We start from the raw sequence: 18,499 nt of genomic DNA, 5'->3' as shown, positions 1-18,499 counted from the left end.
TGTTTCTGTGAATAATTAGAATATGAAAACTGTCCTAATTGCTTGTGTGCCAAGGCAGGGAACGTCACGGCCTGCTGTCCTTTCTGCATGGGGGATGTCTCCTGAGATTCCTGTTGTTATTTTTTCTGTTCTGAGGTTTTCTGTTGGATTTTGGAAGCATTTGAGTGTCTTCTATAAAAAAATAAAATAAAATTGAGGAACAAGATCTGAGTACCAAGATGTTAGGCCCCCATCCGGTTGTAGTTTCAAATATTAAGAGCTTTATTACTGAATGAAGTCAAGAGATGCTGATTTTTACTTTCTGGTGTTTATTTGGCACATGGATGGCTGATGTGAGGAAGATCCTGTAGCAATTCCGTGGCAGAGGTGGAAGTGAAATTCTTCAGTCTTACTCCACAGTTTTAACTGTATGCTCACCCCCTCTTTATATCAACATCTCAGTTATACTTTTAATGCATTTCCAGTTGATTTTGGATGTTGCTCTAGCTTTTGCTTAATGATGTACTGTTTTAATAGGGCTTTTCAATGGCTTTTGCTCACAGGATGAATAGTTGTGCCTAGTTGTGCAAAGTTGCTTCTAGAGCCCTGAATGGGATAAGCTTTGCCTTCTTAAAAGCATGAAAAAAGATTCTGATGTCCTGCAAAGTAACTTAATGAGTGGTAAGTGTCTATGGAATAGAGATTTTTTTTCCTTGTACCCCTGCCTGGGAAGTGTCAGATTTTGGGGTTAATCTGTGCTCTCTGGAGGAGCACACGGGTGCTGTGGCCTCTTTGGAGCCACATCAGCTGTGTGTCTGCTGGTGTCACTGCTCCTGCCAGCCACAGTACAAAAGCACAATAACCAAGGGGGCTGGAATTTTTGTGGAAAACAAGTTGTATGAACTACTTCCAGGTTCGTACCACTCCTCTAGAAGGAGGAGAAGACACCAGCATTATTCTCACCTGGAGAACAACGCTCATGTCTTCCTGGCACAGACACACATAAGATTTCCTGCTCATTCATCTTTCAGTGTTTATGTACTTGAAGACAAACACTACAATTTAACAAGTTATTTTAGCATTGAAGTGATATATTTATCGTGTGCCCTTTTATAATGAGCCCTTTTGCAAACGCTGTGTTCAAGACTTAGTTGCGGCGTTCTCTTCCTGGAAATGTAAAAGTGTTTATTTAGTTCTCTGAGATATCCTGGTTTATTCAGCTGGATAAAACTCGGATAAAACAACTTTCTGGCAGCAGGAGAATGGCTGGGAGAGGGCAATGTGTTCCCTCCTGTGAGAAGAGCCCTAGCCCACCCATTTCTGTTCCCTGTGGAGCGTGTTCCAGTGTGCTCTCATTTCAAGGTGAAATTTGCAGCTGCTCCTTCTTCTTCCCCTTCCCAACTAGAATTTGGCCTCGGATTTTCTCTTCAAGAAAAGCAAGAGGGATATAGAAAATTAATTTTTGTCAGGTTCCTGAAAGGAGTAGTACTAAGGAAACCAAGAAATGCTGATTCCCTTTTAAAAAGCTTACAAATGGCTAATTTTTATATCAGTGGATTGCTTCTCCCTGCAGATTTGTGTTCTATGGTATCAGCATAATAAATAGTAAATGTATGTAAATACAAACAAAAAAAATTCTCCTCCTAGTCAGTTCCCCTTGTTTTTGTTATTATTTAAAAAAAAATACTGACTTGTGCTTCTCCTGCCAAGGCTACAGCCTTACTTTTATAATCAGGTCAGACTGTCAAAATAGGCAGAGAAATCCTTTTTTTTTTTTTTTATTGTTACTATTTTGGTAGTCAAACCATGCTTTTATTTATTTAGGATGTAGTTTCTCGTTGACATCTGTAGGACACCTTGTCCCCTATTTAAAACAAACACAAAACAAAAAAAAACCACAAAAAAAAACCCCAAACAACCAGAAATGCTTCATAGTTTTGTGGATTCTTCTTGGATCCTTCCTAACTGCAAGTTACATATGAGATAAGATTGATACAGGAATAATTATTGTTTCTATTAGTAAAATAATTGCTGTTCTGAAAAAATAGTTTTAGTTTTTCTGGTTTAGGTTGCTTTTTATTTGAATGCTTATGATTAAGGAATCTGGGGTTTTTTTTGGTGAAATGGTTAAAAAATTAACACCTTCTTGCCATTTAAATCATGCCACCAGTTCAGACTGGCGCTGTAGCTAAGCTGATTCTTTCTCCGTTTTAAAAATAGCAAATGCTAGAGCAGTTCTTCCCTTCCCCCACCACGCGCTGCCTGGTCCCAGCTCGTAACTGCTCCGGGATGGATTTGGGTGGTGTCTTTCCACCCTACCTACAGCCAGGTCCCGCGTGAAGAAGGAAAAGGAGGACAACCACCAAACCCAACCCAAGGCGGTCGAACCCCACTTGGCGGAGGCTGGTGGGCCCCCAGCACCTGCAGCGATGCCGGCCCGGCGTCCCCGCAGAGCCACGCCATGACCACCCACCCCGATGCGCGGAGGGGCCGCAGTCATCCCCCCAAAAGGCGCCCAGAAAGTAGAGGGGAGCGTCCTGCCAAGAGAAAGGCTGGCTGGGGTATCCTCACCAGCCAAGGTTAGTAGAGCAGCGATTTCAAAGATTTGGGGGGGCTGAAATCTGCTAAACTGACCCAATTTCTGACCTTCTAGCTCTAAACTGTATTTTTGTTTCCTAGCTGTGGTATAAATGCATGCTTCTCTTCGTGCCACTGTGGGTTAACACAAGGGTGCCGAAGCTATTTTTGTTCTTTCTGCACCCTTATCAGCTGATCTAAAATACCTTTTCTTGTTTATCTGCCCTATTTGTTTTATGCCAGTGGTTTAAGGCTTGACTTACCCTGACTTTTGCTGTCCTGTCAGCAGGTAACTGGATCCTGAAGCCTAATTGTTTACAACAGGGAGCGGGGGAATGGCAGGAGGGGGAGGAGTGAGCTTTGCAGATGACATTATGTATAAAAAGAAGTTTATAGGTAGCTGAAATAGGAGGCAATGGAGGAATTACAAGTGACAGAATTCTTGTCCTGTACTTAGATACTAAAGACAAAGATATAATTATAGAGGCTTGCATAGAAAACTACTTAGGAGGTATTTAAATTGCTTTCACCAATGAGGAACAGACTCTGTTGTAACAGAAGTGCTTAGGACTGCTGTTGTCTGTGCTGTATTTTCCGATTTTTTTTCATACTACAAATGTGTAAAAGGGAGCTTTGAGTAATTGTGAGTGTAGTAGGAATTTTTTTAAAAGAGTGATAATAATTCCAGTTAATATCGACCACGTCATAAGGCTTAGAGTGAAAAAAAAAGGAAAAAAACTAAATTCCACTTGAAATTTGTGATGACACGATATCACATGAAAAACTGGAGGTGTGAAAAATAGTCAAGGAAAGAAGGAGACAAGAAAGAGAAATTTGATATATTATGCATAAAAACAATTATGAATTTACCATGTAAACCAGCTATATGTTATGGATTATTCTTAAAATACCTTTGCTAATTTCTATTATTGCCAATTTTAGAATCAAGCAATATTCAAGAATTTAAGCAGCAGTGGCCACAGCTTCCCAAGTACCTGTTTGAACGCAGTGGTACTTTAAGGTGTTATTTACTCATCAGTTTTAATATGCAGTGTAGCTTTTACCCTCACATTGTTCACTGTTTGGGCTGAGATTTCCTGATCTACAGTAACATTTATTTATGAACATTGCACCTAGTTAGGTTCAGTATTTCTGACATTCTACCTCAGACTGAAAAGAAGTTTTACAAAAGTTTGTCCATGTTGGCAGTAGCCACTCCTTGATATGGTTCAAGGTTGCCATTCCTACAAAGAAATAGCCACAGTTAGTCAAATTTTGAAAATCACAGTAAAATATGGAAAATAAAATTTCCTGAAGATTCCATATTGACACGGTCCAGCTACTTGTGGGCTTGTGTAAGAAATAGCCACAGTTAGTCAAATTTTGAAAATCACAGTAAAATATGGAAAATAAAATTTCCTGAAGATTCCATATTGACACGGTCCAGCTACTTGTGGGGATTGCCCAGCTGGGTGTGTGTATTTCTTGAGGGACGTCTTGACCTACTGAGAGACTTCAATGTTCTGTTGAGGCTTCTGGGTGATGCAGTTTGCTGGAATAACAGGGATATTTAATATCAGTCCTGAAGGAGGCTCTTTTCTTCCTTCTCTGTTCCCCTCTGTGGAGGTCTCCAAACCTGACATTGTGCTTCGGGCACCCGAAGGAAGGAAGGGAGAGGAAGGCACATTAAATATACTGCTTGGAAAATGGACTAAAAGTGATGCAGGGGGTGGAATATGTCGTGATAAGATTTGGTAAAGGGGCCAGAGGAGAGAGTCTGGCTAGGAAAAGGTCTCCTGGATGTGGCAAAAACCAGCCCACTTGACCCAGCTGGGTACTTTAAGGCTAGGGATTGTGCCACGTGCTGCATTCATTCTCTGCAGGCTCTGAAAATAGTAAGAATACTGGGAAGAGACTGAGAATACTGGAAAAATACTGAGGGATTGTGCCACGTGCTGCATTCATTCTCTGCAGGCTCTGAAAATACTAAGAATACTGAGAATACTGGAAAAATACTGGGAAAATGGCTTGCACTCTGGATGAAGGCTGAGATTCCATTTGAGAAGCAAAATTATTCCAGGTAGAACGTCCTCCAGAGTGAAGGCAGAATGTCCATGTGCTTTTTCGTGTCAGCTGAAAAACCCATACTTTGTTTTAGTGACTAGTCCAAGGAAATGATAACAGCTCCATGCGCTCAGGTTGACCTGCCATGGCTCTGATAGGTTATTGAAGGTACAATTGTCCACCTTGGTGCTCCAACCATGGAGCAGATTTTGCAAAGTACTTTCAGCTGGAAAGATAGCCCGCCGGCCGTTGATCCTTCAAGAAGGTGGAAAAAACCAGACTGTGTGTGAGCAACGGAGCAGTGAGCAACGTGGCCGTGCTTTCACGTGACGGGGCCTGACACACTTCGTCCCGTGTGGGCCAGGAGCCAGCAGCAACAACTGTGGTGGCCGCTGCCAGGGCCATTGCCATTGCCTGCACGTGGCATAACCCTGCTTCTGCTGCGACCCCAGTGAGCTGTGTTGGGATCACAGAGTCACGGAATGGCAGGAGTTGGAAGGGCCCTCTGGAGACCATCCAGGCCAACCCCCTGCTGGAGCAGGGTCACCCAGAGCAGGTTGCACAGGAACGTGTCCAAGCGGGGTTTGAATGTCTCCAGAGAAGGAGACTCCACGGTTTCTCTGGGCACCCTCTTCCAGGGATCTGCCACCCTCAAAGGAAAGAAGTTCCTCCTCATGTTGAGATGGAACTTCTTATGTTCCAGTTTGTGCCCCTTGCCCCTTGTCCTGTCCCTGGGCACCGCTGAGAAGAGCCTGCCCCATCCTCTTGCCACCCACCTTTAGATATTGCTCAGCATCAGTGAGATCCCCTCTCAGTCTGCTCTTTTCCAGGCTGAACAGCCCCAGGTCCCTCAGCCTCTCCTCATAAGAGAGATGCTCCAATCCCTCATCTTCTTCGTAGCCTCTGCTGGACTCTCTCCAGCAGTTCCCTGTCCTTCTGGAAGTGGGGGGCCAAAACTGGTCCCAGTGCTCCAGATGTAGCCTCACTAGGGCAGAGCAGAGGGGCAGATGACCTCCCTCAACCTGCTGCCATGCTCTTCTTAATGCACCCCAGGAGGCCATTGGCCTTTGTGGCCACAAGGGCACACCGCTGGCTCCAGGGCAACTTGTTGTCCACCAGGGCTCCTGCATATTGCAAAGGTTAGGAGGTGGGTAGTGAGTGGTGGGGAAAAAAGGGTTAACGTTTTAACCTCCCTCAAAGCAAATTCTATTCTTGTCTTTGCCGTGGCACCTGTGTGTTTTTAAGACCAATCATCCAACCTAAAAGTTTCTTGACCGATCACGGTTATTATTATCTGAGGCTGAAATTTCAGAAGCTCAAAGGTCTCATAACCGTAATTAAACTGTGCTTCCAGTGCACGCTCTGGTGCTCCAGAACTCTGGGAGGAGTAAGCTATTAGATTGGTTTCACAATTTCAGCATTAAAACTCTCTGTCTTTTGGCTCCTTTATTTATGAAATATTGTGAATGGATGATGTTACGGAGATCAATTCAGGTTCAGATTTGGTTTTGGGAGAATTTCAGAAAAAAGGCAATATAGTTATATATGTTATAGTCTGCTTATGGTTTGGATACCGTGTCTTAAAGAGCGAGAGATCCTGCTGGATGTGGAGATAAGACATAATTTGAATACTAACATATCCATTGAATGCAGCTCTGGAATGACAAAACTAACGTGTGGCCATGGAATGTGGGGGAAATATTTTTTTATGGTTTTCAAGGGTAGGAAATGGGTGGCATTTGCATTTGGAATGAAATCCCCAAATTTTGAAAGTCCTCCTGATGCTAAACACTGGAAAGAACATCGGTTTGAACCAACCAGAGTTTCATTTTTTGTATGTGTATGTTTATATATTTATGCGTCTATATCTATATATTGCTATATAATCTTCAGTTAAATGAAAACAAAGAGTATTTGAAATATGGAAACGAAATATTTAAATGCCACATGAACTAGGTCTTCTCTCTCAGACATATTTTAATTGTCTGTAGCCTAAATCCTGATCGTGTTGGAGTAGGCATTTCATTTGTTCAAAAGAGGTGCCTTCTGTTTTGCCGGTCACATCTAATCATCATCGTTAAGCACCACAGATACGTTTCTTAACTTTTAAATCCTCCACTTCAGATTATTTTCAATAGTTTTTAACATCAAATATAACATCAAACAGTTGACACACTGCTTTATCCTGCAGGGCCCTTAGACAAATGGGTAATTTTATAGTGCCACAGTAAAAGGCTGTTAGAATTTAATGATGTATACAAAATATCAGGTGGTTTTAGCGACCAAAGTGAGTGAGTTGATGTTGGGACTATAATGTTACATTTTTGTTTTTTTCTGTTATCGTTATTGATCCTGTCCGTTGCTTCCGTTGCCACCAACGGAAATGCTCCTGATAGACCTTAAGGGATGGAAGGTACCAGTGATGAGCTTAATCCACAGCTTTTGTTGGCTTTGCAGAAATACAGGAGCTACACTTCCCAAATATTGATGTTTCTCATCTCCCAGTGAGGCTTCTCTTTTCAGTTTACAGAATCACAGAATGATCTGGGGTTCTTCTTCTTGTTTTGAAAACCCAACTAGTTAATGTACCTTTTAAACTGGTTTTTGGGTTGGTTTTTTTTTTGGTTTTGTGGGTGGTTTTTTTTTTATGACTACACAAACTTTTAGAAATAAAAGGATGGAACAACTGGAATTAACGACCTCTACAAAAATGTATTTATTTAGTATTTCACCAGTATGATGATAACTGGTGGGGTGACTTACAGGTAATTGCAGGTGGAGGCAAAGGAGCGAAGTCTGTAGGAAAAGACAAGGAAAATAACATTAATGACTGAGAAATGGATCAAAGCCAGAATTGCAAATCCCCATTTTGGGGGGATTTTTCACTGCTGAGAATAGTTATCAGACCCCCAATTTAGCGACCAAATAACTGTTCAGAAGGTAATGGAGGTGACAGTAAACTGCTGAAAGGAAAACACGGGTCAACGCACGGATCCAGTAGCACTTGAGACACATTCAGAGTATCTTTGCTTATTTCTTTTTAAAGTACGTTGTAAGTGGTAAAACAACAGGTGAACAGTTGGCAGTGCTTCCCTTACGAATCTATGCACTAATATTTATTTTTAAGCCTACAAAAATGTGTGCGCTGCTGCGTGAGGTTAAAAAAGGAGGAGGTTGTCCAGAAGTTCTTACTCAGCTGGAGGTTCTCTTGATTTCACTGGGGGTTTCTCCTGTGTTGAGATGCCAGTTCATCTCTCTTGGAAGGCAAATGCACTTTGAAAAGTTGTTAATGTTAAAAAAAAAGAAAAAAAAAAAAAAAGAAAAATAGAGGGTGAATGTGTGTATTTCTTCGAGCTGCTGATCCCCTTCCACAGCTTCTGTCTAGTAACAGACTAGCGAGAACAGATTTTTTTATTATTATTTTTATTTATTTTTTTTATTTTCCAGATTGAAAGAAATGAGTAGGATTTATAATTGCAATTGGCTGGAAGTGCCATGGGGAGATGGAGATTTAGGTATTGTATGACACTTTGTGATTTCTCGTTAACTCCGCCTGTTAATAGAATGGATGTGCCTGTTCTTGCCTCTTGGTGTTTACAAAGTGATGTCGGGTGCCCTCCCCGGGAGCTGGAAACTAAACGTGGCTTCTAATTATAGTTTGGAGAGACTTTGTATTCAGCATCTGTCAGAGACCACGTCGGGGGGAATTAATGCATTAACAGGTTTGGGATAGTCTATACTCGCTAATTCTGCCCTTACGGGCAACAGCCAAGGAAATGGGTTTATATTCTCGTTTATATTCTCATTAATGCATTCCAGGGGAGAGACATAGCCAGTGTGGAGCTCAGCAGAAGGCAGCAATCAAGACAGAGAATTTATTTTAAGGCACCTTTGATGTTTATTTATGCCACATATTTATTTGGAACACATACTGATGGGATTTACTGATGAATTACTATGGGGTTTGATAAATCAATATGAACGTGGGGGTTTTTTTTCAAAACTTGGTTTGCACAAAATCTTTCTCTGCAGCATTTTGCTTGTGGATTGTATTTCTGGTGGAGGTGCTACGAGCATTTTGTTGTTGAGTGGATTTAGCAGAGACAGCTCCTGCTGGATGTCTCTACGTGAAGACCTTGGGGATTTAAGGTGGGTCGAGGAGCAAAAAAAGAGCTCACAGGGGGGTCTGGCAGCGTTTGACTCCCAAATGTCACTGGAGTAATGACATCAGCAGCCTCTCTGCTGAGCCATCCGAGAGGGAAGGAGGTGAAGGAAAGGAAGGTGGGAAAAACATTGCTTTCAGATTCTACCTGCATTTTTGTTCTGCTTAGAGTTACATGTGCCTTCTAAAATGTCCAAGGTCTGAGTGTATTTAATGGGCATAAAAACTTCATGACACAACTTTCTTAGATGTTTTTCTCTAGAATAAAGTGTCTTTTTCCCCCCTGTTAATTTAGTAGTAGGATAAACTCTCAAGAAATAGAGGTTCTCAACTGTAGAGATGGGGACAAAATTTCAAAGGCAGCCTCTAAATCCAGTTTTTAATTATTTGGGGGGGGAGGATTCTTTGCAGCTGCTGGCAGGAAAGATTCATGGATCTAATGGATCTAATGGATCTAATGAACCTACCACAGGATAAGTATGTTTGAGTTTATTGGGATGACGCAGAAAATACTGGTGCTTTGTAAAAATCCGGTCACTTGAAGATTTCTGAGCTCAGTTTTTGTAGAATAATACCCCTTAAAATCCCAATCACCTTGGATTTTTAAGATCAGGTTTACAAAGCTTTCATCTCCTGTATTTTTTCACTTCTGTGATCCGCTTTAAGATAATTTAAGTTCTCATCATCTCCTGTATTTTTTCACTTCTGTGATCAGCTTTAAGATAATTTAAGTACTCGGTTGGGCTTTTGTTTTGCTGAGTTTTTTATCCAGTAGCTTCCAGTGGTGCTGAGTTCTGCAGTATAGTTATATATTCTGTGAGAAGATGCACTCTTACATCCCAGTCAGTTTATTTTCACTAACACCTCTAGGAAAAACGGAGGGTTTATCCCAATTTCCATATTGTGCCCTATTTGGTATGTTTTTCTTTTCAGCTCGAGCAGCCTTAGCCTTTTTGGCTCTTCATGTGGTTTGAGGGGGTGGTTTATTGTAACCAAAAGTGGACTTTCTGGCCCAGGCTGGTGGACAGAAGGGCTCCAGTAAGAAACAGAAGCAGGGTCTGTTTCTGATGAGTTGTTAATTAGAGCTTGGGCTGGTGACTGAGCAATAGCCATCTCGTTTGGAATTCATTTGCAGACAGTCCTGGTCCATGGCCATTGTTACCAATTCCTCATATTTAGTTAATTCTCTCTGCCTTTTTGGGGGGATTTTGGGGGACTTGAAATAACTCACACAAGTGATTCTATTAGAATTTTACCGTTCCGGTGATTTTCTTCATATGGGAATAAATACGGGTTATTCATAATGTGTGTTGAAGATGGTTCTTCCTCACACAGTCTCTTGTAACTTTGATTTGCAAAATAATGGGTACAATAAATTGGTCTCAGCTGCGCCCACAGCCCTGGCAGGCTGGAAGGGGCTGGCCAGTGGCCAGTCTGCTGGAGGAAAGGGCAAGTTCTTCATTGGGAGTCCCAGGGTGGCCCTGGGACCTGGGCTGGGAGTTGAGGGGGGAAATGTGCACAAAGATGGGTTGTTTATTGGGTTTTCTTTTATTTGTCCTTTCTTTTTGGGGGGTTGATAAATTAAAATAAGTGCCAAACCTTTACGTTGAACACATTAACTATTTTTAGCCCCAATAGCATATTAGAATGAGAATTTAAACTTAATATCCTGTTTCTACTATAGCAGTTTTTCAGTGTGATTTTCTATTTTGTTTCTGTCTTTGCTCTTGTGTAGAAGCTGCAGATTAATCTCATCGTATGTAAGGGTTTCCCTATTGATTTTCATGTACATCAGCTTTTCAGGCAGGTTTATGTCTGGTTTAAGTTCAAATATCAATTTGTTCAACTCTATAAAATTCTATATGCCAGCTGCAACAGTAAGTTACATGATTTTATTAAATAACCAAAGCAAAAATAGAAGTGGAAAATATGGCAATTGGCAAATTTATTAAATCAGCTCACTGTAATCAGTATATCAATATGTTCTTTGTACCGTGTCATTATTTATTATAGATGCTGACAGTTAATGATGGGGCTTTTATTGTCTGGAAACTGATCGTTTGACATACGGGCTCTAAAGAGGAAAAATAACTTCACAGGGCGTTTGACTTCATTCTGTGCATTTTACTTTCTGCTTTGCTCTGTGCATTCCAAAATCCTTCTGATTGCCGTGGTTTACTCAATGAATGTTGTTATTATATAGGTTCTTGGGCAGATCGCTCACCTCTGCATGAGGCAGCCAGTCAAGGACGTCTTCTTTCTCTAAAGACTTTATTGTCACAGGTGAAGGCCGTGTTCTTAAAATCGCTTTCGTTCTTAATGTTACTTAATTTCTCAGCATAGTCTATTAATGCACATGTAGCATGCTTTGCTTTTTCACTTGAATTTTTCAGAGCAATAGCCATTTAGGGAGTTTTTTATGCCCTAAGCTCTGAGTTAATATATAAAACATTTTCTCTGTTGTATGTTTTAAAACTTCTCCCCGAAAAAGACCTTTACTAAAGCGGTATCTAAACGTGCATCAGTCTCCCCCTTGCAGGCAGTGGAGCTCCAGTGCTTTAAGCCCTCCGGTAAATAGTGTCAGGAAAATCACTCAAAGAGTCTGGGTTTTCCATAGTTGTGATTTAAAGCAAATATATTTGGCTAATAGCAAAGGGAGAGACTGCTAAATTTTGTTATTACAGTATTGTGGTAAGAGCTACTGAAAAATTGTCCTCCAGAATGTATTTGATGAAAGCCAGCAGCTGCAATTGTTAGTTCTTAAAGAATCCAAATTCAAGGGCTTGATGATTGTATCAATGCAGGAAGTGTTTTCCTCCCCAAAATTCGTGGCTTTAGCCCTTTCAGGCCTTAAGTCAGAGAATCGTGGAATCCCAGGACAGTTTAGGGTCAGGGCCCTGTTGGGTTTTAAGGATCTCCGGGGTGGAGCTGCCCCAGCCCCTGTGTCCCCTGGGCCAGGAGGGTCTCACTCTCCCCACCAAGACATTTTTTTCCATATAATTAATTGGAATTTACCACTTTCCAACTGCCTCTGTTTCCTTTTGTCCTCTCGCTGTGCCTCCCAACAGTCTGTTTCCATCTTCTTTACACCCTCTATATCCCATTCCCACTTCTGATTTCAAAAATAAAGAAGAGCTGACAACTTCTGTTACTTACATTGATTGATTGAAAGACTCTTTTACTGCTCACTACTTTATTGCAAATAGAATTTTAAGCCTATTTTAGAGTATTGTAAATGATTCATTGGAATGGTAGTGTGAGAGAAGGACTCTTGACAGCTTTTGTGGGATTTTTAAATGTCATTCATGTCTCCTTTAGGGGTACAATGTGGACACCCTAACCATTGACCAAGTGACTCCGCTCCATGAAGCCTGCCTGGGAGACCACGTGGGATGTGCAAGAATCCTTCTGGAAGCAGGAGCAAACGTAAGGGTGGTGTTTTTTCTCTCTGTGAAGTCCAATGACAACCTTGGTTCAACCAAGAAGGGTACAGTCCTTGATTATTATTACTTTTTTAGTTGGTATTTCTCTACTCGCCCTATCGGTTGCGTTGATCTCATTTAATTACAATAAGCTGCCATCTGAAAGCTACCAAGGGAATGTGACAGGTCAAAGAAACATCATTAGAGAGATGTTAAAAGAAGAAAGAACCAGCCAACCAAACCATATAATTAGATGTGTAAGAGTAGATACCAAACAGAAGAAGAGTAACAGGGAAAATAGACGGGAGCTGGGCAGACACAGAGACATCAGCTGGGAGCATCCACTGGTAGTGATTCCTTCTTCCACCAGCCTTATTTCTTCCCCCAATTTCATTGCATTATTTCTCTTCTAAAATGTGGAATGTGTCCCTCTCCTTTGCTGGTTTCCCCTTGCTTTGGAAGAGGCGGTTCTTTTAATCTCCAGAATATCTTCTGTCACACTGCACTTTTGTGCTCTTAATGATTTTTGTGATCCGAGTACAAAAAAACAGTTTTTTTTTTTTTTCTGTACTCCTGACACAGGCTTGTCCCAACCAAAAATGGGTCTTTGCTGACATCAGAGTTTGAATGCATTGTTTCCCAAATCTCTCATCTTTGTGATGGAAATATTTATTGTCCTTACAATTCAGTTTTGAGAACCGTGTAGAAAATGTCTTTACAGAAAAATGAAAAAGGCACAGATGTTTTCCTGAAACAATTCCTCTCCACTTCAGCCAGCACAAGGGTTCTAAACACACAAAATTATAGATTCTATAGACAAAACTATAAGAATAAATTTCATTTTCATATGTGAATTGTTTCACTACTTCTAATTGTTTTGATGGGTTTGGGGGGCATAGAAGAGGATAGGCCAGACTCCTAGAAGGAGCTCTCTCAAAATACCTGTCCTCCTTCCTGTGTCGTATAATTGTTTTGATGGGTTTGGGGGGCATAGAAGAGGATAGGCCAGACTCCTAGAAGGAGCCCTCTCAAAATATCTGTCCTCCTTCCTTTATCATAAATGGTTTGGGTTGGGAGGGACCTTGATGCCCCCCCATTGCCACCCCCTGCCCTGGGCAGGGACACCTCCCACCACACCAGGTTGCTCCAAGCCCTGACCAAGAGTCCCTCCCCATCTCTCCTGGAGCCCCTTGAGGGACTGGAAGGGGCTCTAAGGTCTCCCTGGAGCCTTCTCTTCTCCAGGCTGAACCCCTCCATCCTGTGAAGTATCACTCCCACCTGGAGATTAAAACCATAGAAGAAAATGGCAAATAAATAATTCTCACATCTAATGAGAATTTTGCATTTTGGACAGCACTATGGGGAGGTGTCACCGTTACTCCACCAGGTGTAAATTTCCTGTTTCAGTGCAATGCCTTTGGAAAATTGTTTATTGCCCAGATGCTAACGTGTTTTTTAGTATTCCAGGTGGATTTTGCATTTTGGACAGCACTATGGGGAGGTGTCACCGTTACTCCACCAGGTGTAAATTTCCTGTTTCAGTGCAATGCCTTTGGAAAATTGTTTATTGCCCAGATGCTAACAGGTGCTTTTTAGTATTCCAGGTGTATTTTGGTTTATTCAACATAGTTTAACAGGAAAAACAGTGAACTAATTCCAGCTGAAGGGTGTGGTGATAGGAGGACCGGCACAGGGACTGAGAAGTTAAACTACATTGTTCTAACCAGTCATTTTTTGGTATTTTAATGACATTTCTAATTATATCCTGTTTAAAAAAAATTGCCTTTCTTCCCATTCCATCCTTAAGTAGATTTTTGTGTGTTCCAGGTCAACGCTACCACGATTGATGGGGTGACGCCTCTCTTCAACGCGTGCTCCAGAGGCAGCGCGGCCTGCGCCGAGCTTCTGCTGGAGTATGGTGCCAAAGCCCAGTGGGAGTCCTGCCTGCCCTCCCCCACCCACGAGGCCGCCAGCAGAGGTGAGGGATCACCCGCTGGGCAAGCACGGAGCGGTTGCCCAAAATCTCAAGAATTTAAGATGGTTTTGTCCATGAGAAAAGTTAGTGAGGTCGAGGAAAGCTGGATGGAGAATGGATTGAGAGCAGCCCCGAGGAGAAGGACTTGGGGGTGTTGGTGGGTGAGAAGCTCCACATGCCCCGGCAACATGCACTGGCAGCCCAGAAACCCCCCACACCCTGGGCTGCACCCCCAGCAGCGTGGCCAGCAGGGCAAGGGGGGGGATTCTGCCCCTCTGCTCCGCTCTGGGGAGACCCCCCCAGTGCTGCCTCCAGCTCTGGGGCCACCAACAGCAGAAGGACATGGACCTGTTAGAGCAGGGCCAGAGGAGGCCCCGGAGATGCTGGGAGGGCTGGAGCCCCTCTGCTGGGAGGGGGGGCTGAGAGAGTTGGGGGGGTCAGCCTGGAGAAGAGAAGGCTCCGGGGAGACCTTAGAGCCCCTTCCAGTCCCTCAAGGGGCTCCAGGAGAGATGGGGAGGGACTCTGGATCAGGGAGGGGAGCCCTAGGAGGAGGGGGAAGGGTTTGACACTGAAAGAGGGGAGATTGAGGTGAGATGTGGGGAAGAACTTGTGTGCTGTGAGGGTGGTGAGAGCCTGGCCCAGGTTGGCCAGAGAAGCTGTGGCTGCCCCATCCCTGGAGGGGTTCAAGGGCAGGTTGGAGGGGGCTTGGAGCAACCTGGGCTGGTGGGAGGTCTCCCTGCCCAGGGCAGGGGGTGGCACTGGGGGGGCTTTAAGGTCCCTTCCAAGTTGAACCATCCCATAATTCTATGAAACTGCTGTGCTTTGTCCCAACAGGTCACAGCGAGTGCCTGGAGGTGCTGATCTCCTGGGGCATCGATGTCGACCAAGATCTTCCTCACCTGGGAACACCTCTGTACGTTGCCTGTGTCTCACAGCAGATCCACTGCATCCGGAAGCTTCTCTATGCAGGTACGTCATGATTTTAATAAAAATATGACTATTTTGTTAAATACAAAAAGTGTATATTGAAGGTGCTCAGTGCAGCCAGGACCCTTTCTTGCAGGGCTCGACTTCGGAGCTCATTGTGATGTGTGTTTTCTTATAATAACATACTATTTCTTTCATTCATAGCAAGTGTTTGAAGGGAAAAGGGAAAAAAAACCAAAAAGAATGGGTGTTCAGAGTTTTCAGCACCTACAAACACATTGTAGATGTTCGTTTTCTTTAGGAAAACTGAAAAAAAAAATAAATCAGCTTTGAGAAAGGAATTTTATAAGGTAATCACTGAGTTTTCAGCAAACTTTTATCAGATGTAGTCCCACCTTTTCATTCCTGAGCGTGTTCTGATGGAGCTTGTTGCCAGGAGCAGGGGCTGAGCTGAGGAGGGGTTAGGAAAGGGGCATTTGATCAGGAATTTCACATTATTTATTTAATCAAGGGAAAAGAAGGGCTTTTTTACAGCACCAGTCCCGGGACACAACCCACAGGGTCGTTTTGCTGTGGTTTAGTTAATGAGATCCAGGGGTTTTGTGTCCTGCAGAACAACAAATGAATGAGTGAATGAATGAAAAAATATATACGAATAATGACAAATGGGCTGTCATTGCACCAGAGTCGTTTTTCTGCTTAATTCTGCTTTTTTGCCGGTTGTTTAGAACTTGAGGGAGCAGTTAAATTTGTCATTAAGTCTGTCTCCTTCTGTGATTATTCATGATTTTTATGTTTAAGAATTGCAGAAGTGTAATTGGCATATTTGGGGATTCAAAGCTTATTCAAAACAGTACCAGAAGGGCATATTCTGCATTTCTGGGCGTAGAAAATGGCATGTAAATTGAGAATATAAGGAACTACTGTTCTGTGGATTGGGAGAATTAATGATTTGGGTTTTTTTTCCCCGATTGGCTTTCCGGACTGCATACCCTGCCTTAATTAACATCATCTTCTTTATAGGAAAATCCTTGATAAGGGCTGGATGGGGTGGGAATCCCTTTCAAACCCTTCACCAGCTCCAACACATCAAAAACTATAAAGGGTCCAAGTTTGAACCCATCTTGAGCTGTCGCACTGACAAAAATATAAATACTGACCTTTTTAAAGACTTAAAAATAATAATATAAATACTGGATTCTTTTTTGAAGACTTTAATGGGGAAAGGACATTTTTATGCAGCAGAAATTTTCTTCCATGTGTACAAAATGTGCTTTTTTTGTTTATCATTAGGGCAGCAGTGATGCTCACGTGACCTAGTGTGATTTTTCTTTCCCTTCTTTTTAAAAAGTATTTTATTTCACTGGATTTTCACTGAAAAAAATTATTTTATCCTTTAAAATCTTCAAGGTCCCTTCCAACCTAGAAGATTCTGTGATTCTGTGCTTAGGTAATAAAACCCAGGAGAAGTGTATGGATTAAAAAATAACCACTGGTACCATTAGTTATTGTGCCACGCCATGAAATTAATCAAGTGGCTAAATTCTCTGTTTGAGGGCTGGTTTGGTTTGGTTTGTAGCGTCTTTGCTCCAGGAGGATGTTGCTGTAATCCCTTTATGTCCCCTCTGCCCCCCCAGGTGCCAACGTGCAGAAAGGGAAGCACCTGGAGACGCCGCTGCACGCGGCCGCCCAACATTCCAGCACGGAGATCGTCAACCTGCTCCTGGAATTTGGGGCTGACATCAATGCCAAAAACACGGATTTGGAGCGGCCGGTGGATTTAGCTGCCCCCAGCAGTTTAGTGGAGAGGCTGCTGCTCCTCCACGAAGGTAACTTTACACCTCTTTCTTTTGGCAACCAGAACTTGAATTCTTAAACATCCTCCCCCTAAAAAACCCCCCCCACCACCCAAAAATATGATAGAAACCACCATTGGGCTCTATGGAATGAATATATTAATATTCAGGTAAATTCCTAATAATAAAATTACCCAATAATATTTAGTCTCAGGCCTTTGACCCAGCACCATCAGAATTTATAGAGGCTGAAGAAGCATCATCTCCTGTTTGTTGGCTGTTGATGCGACTAAAGCTCCATTTTCATTGGCAGTTGCAGACCTTGTTAAAAAGAAACAAGATATTTTCATTTCAGATTAAAAATAGATTTAAGTTTTACATATTATAGTTTTGGGCAGCTGTCCCAATATTGTTAAAAATCTATTTTTAAGTTGCGGATAAAGTGCTTTATTTTGATTGTAGGCAAAACTTTTTAAAAGATTCATTTTCTAAATTTTCTTTACTGAATTTTAAGTACCTGAGGAATAGGAGTCGACACTTGAGAGTCCCTTAAAACTCTTAAAAGCCTGTCAACTTAGAGAATATCCCAAAAGGGAAGGGGATTTGTTCAGACTGACCTACGTAGGGCAGAAAAATAAGCAATAATAAACCAGTTGGTTGTCACAAAATTACTCAAGACTCACAGGATTTAAAAATAAAATTTAAAAGATGTCAAAAAAAGGAATTGGTGTGAAACAGGTATGGATTTATTGCCCAGAGACGTGTTAAAAAGAAAATTAAATTAAAAAATTAAAAGAAATTAAACTAATTTCTTTTAATTAAACTAATTTGTTTTTGTTTGCAGCCACCCCGGCGTCTCTGTGCCAGCTCTGCCGTCTCTGCATCCGAAATTACCTGGGGAGGGCCCGGCTCCACCTCATCCCCCAGCTCCAGTTGCCAACGATACTGAAGAACTTCTTACAGTACAGATAACCCCCTCGTTAACCCCTAGAAAAATTAACTAACGAATCCTTTTTCTTCTTTCTGTTTATCGTACGTTTTTCTCTCAAGAACTGCTGGGCGGGGAAAAAAAAAAAAAGTAGCCTTTTGCATATTACTTAAAACCAAATAATCTTTCTCTTTGCCAGGTGGTGTTGGTATAATATAATAATTGGGAGCCATTCAGCAGCTGGTACCAAGGTGCTAATTAGGCTGAATTGAGTAATTGTGCTGATGCTCGGGAAGTGATTGTGTAGCTTTAGCTTAACCCTCACTAAATAGCTTTAGTGCTCTTCACTTTTAATTGTATTTATACTTTTAAAATCTGTTTGACACCCCCCAACCCCGGAGAGCGGTTGTTATTTGTTAAGTTTGTCCCTTCGGAGTCATTATTTTATGTGTTTTTAAATTTCTATTCTTCGTGTACCTGAGAACACTCGGTGAGAGGTGCGCTACGTACATTGATAAAATAAAACAAATACAGGCCAAGTCTTTCTTTTTCTCTTTATATCAATGATTCCTTAGTGAGAGGGAGAAATTTATTTTTTCTCACTGCTGTGAACATAATTTTTTCAGGGCTGCACTGTTTGTAGGTTCTCTGTTTATTGCCACAATTGGT

The 18,499-nt window shown here is 42.0% G+C and overlaps 1 protein-coding gene across 3 annotated transcripts in view; it reads left to right on the top strand.

Moving 5' to 3' along the window:
• The window catches only part of ASB5 (ankyrin repeat and SOCS box containing 5), a 36,179-nt gene extending 18,174 nt beyond the window's left edge, over positions 1–18,005 (top strand). For 2 of the 3 annotated variants that reach the window (XM_014961705.1, XM_014961706.1), the window contains 6 exons: positions 10,986–11,065; positions 12,101–12,208; positions 14,032–14,182; positions 15,014–15,148; positions 16,744–16,935; positions 17,747–18,005. In XM_014961705.1, the coding sequence (XP_014817191.1) occupies positions 10,986–11,065; positions 12,101–12,208; positions 14,032–14,182; positions 15,014–15,148; positions 16,744–16,935; positions 17,747–17,874 (794 nt within the window). In that variant the 3' untranslated portion in view covers positions 17,875–18,005. Of the gene's footprint in view, positions 1–8,067; positions 8,136–10,985; positions 11,066–12,100; positions 12,209–14,031; positions 14,183–15,013; positions 15,149–16,743; positions 16,936–17,746 lie in introns of all 3 variants that reach the window. The other variant, XM_014961707.1, reaches the window with a different exon arrangement.
• Positions 18,006–18,499: the final 494 nt, after the last annotated feature.

This window comes from Calidris pugnax, unplaced genomic scaffold (assembly GCF_001431845.1).
Source record: "Calidris pugnax isolate Ruff unplaced genomic scaffold, ASM143184v1 scaffold625, whole genome shotgun sequence".
Lineage (NCBI taxonomy): Eukaryota > Metazoa > Chordata > Aves > Charadriiformes > Scolopacidae > Calidris > Calidris pugnax.
The sequence above is the reverse complement of the archived record's forward strand: the minus strand, read 5'-3'. Positions and strand labels throughout refer to the sequence as shown.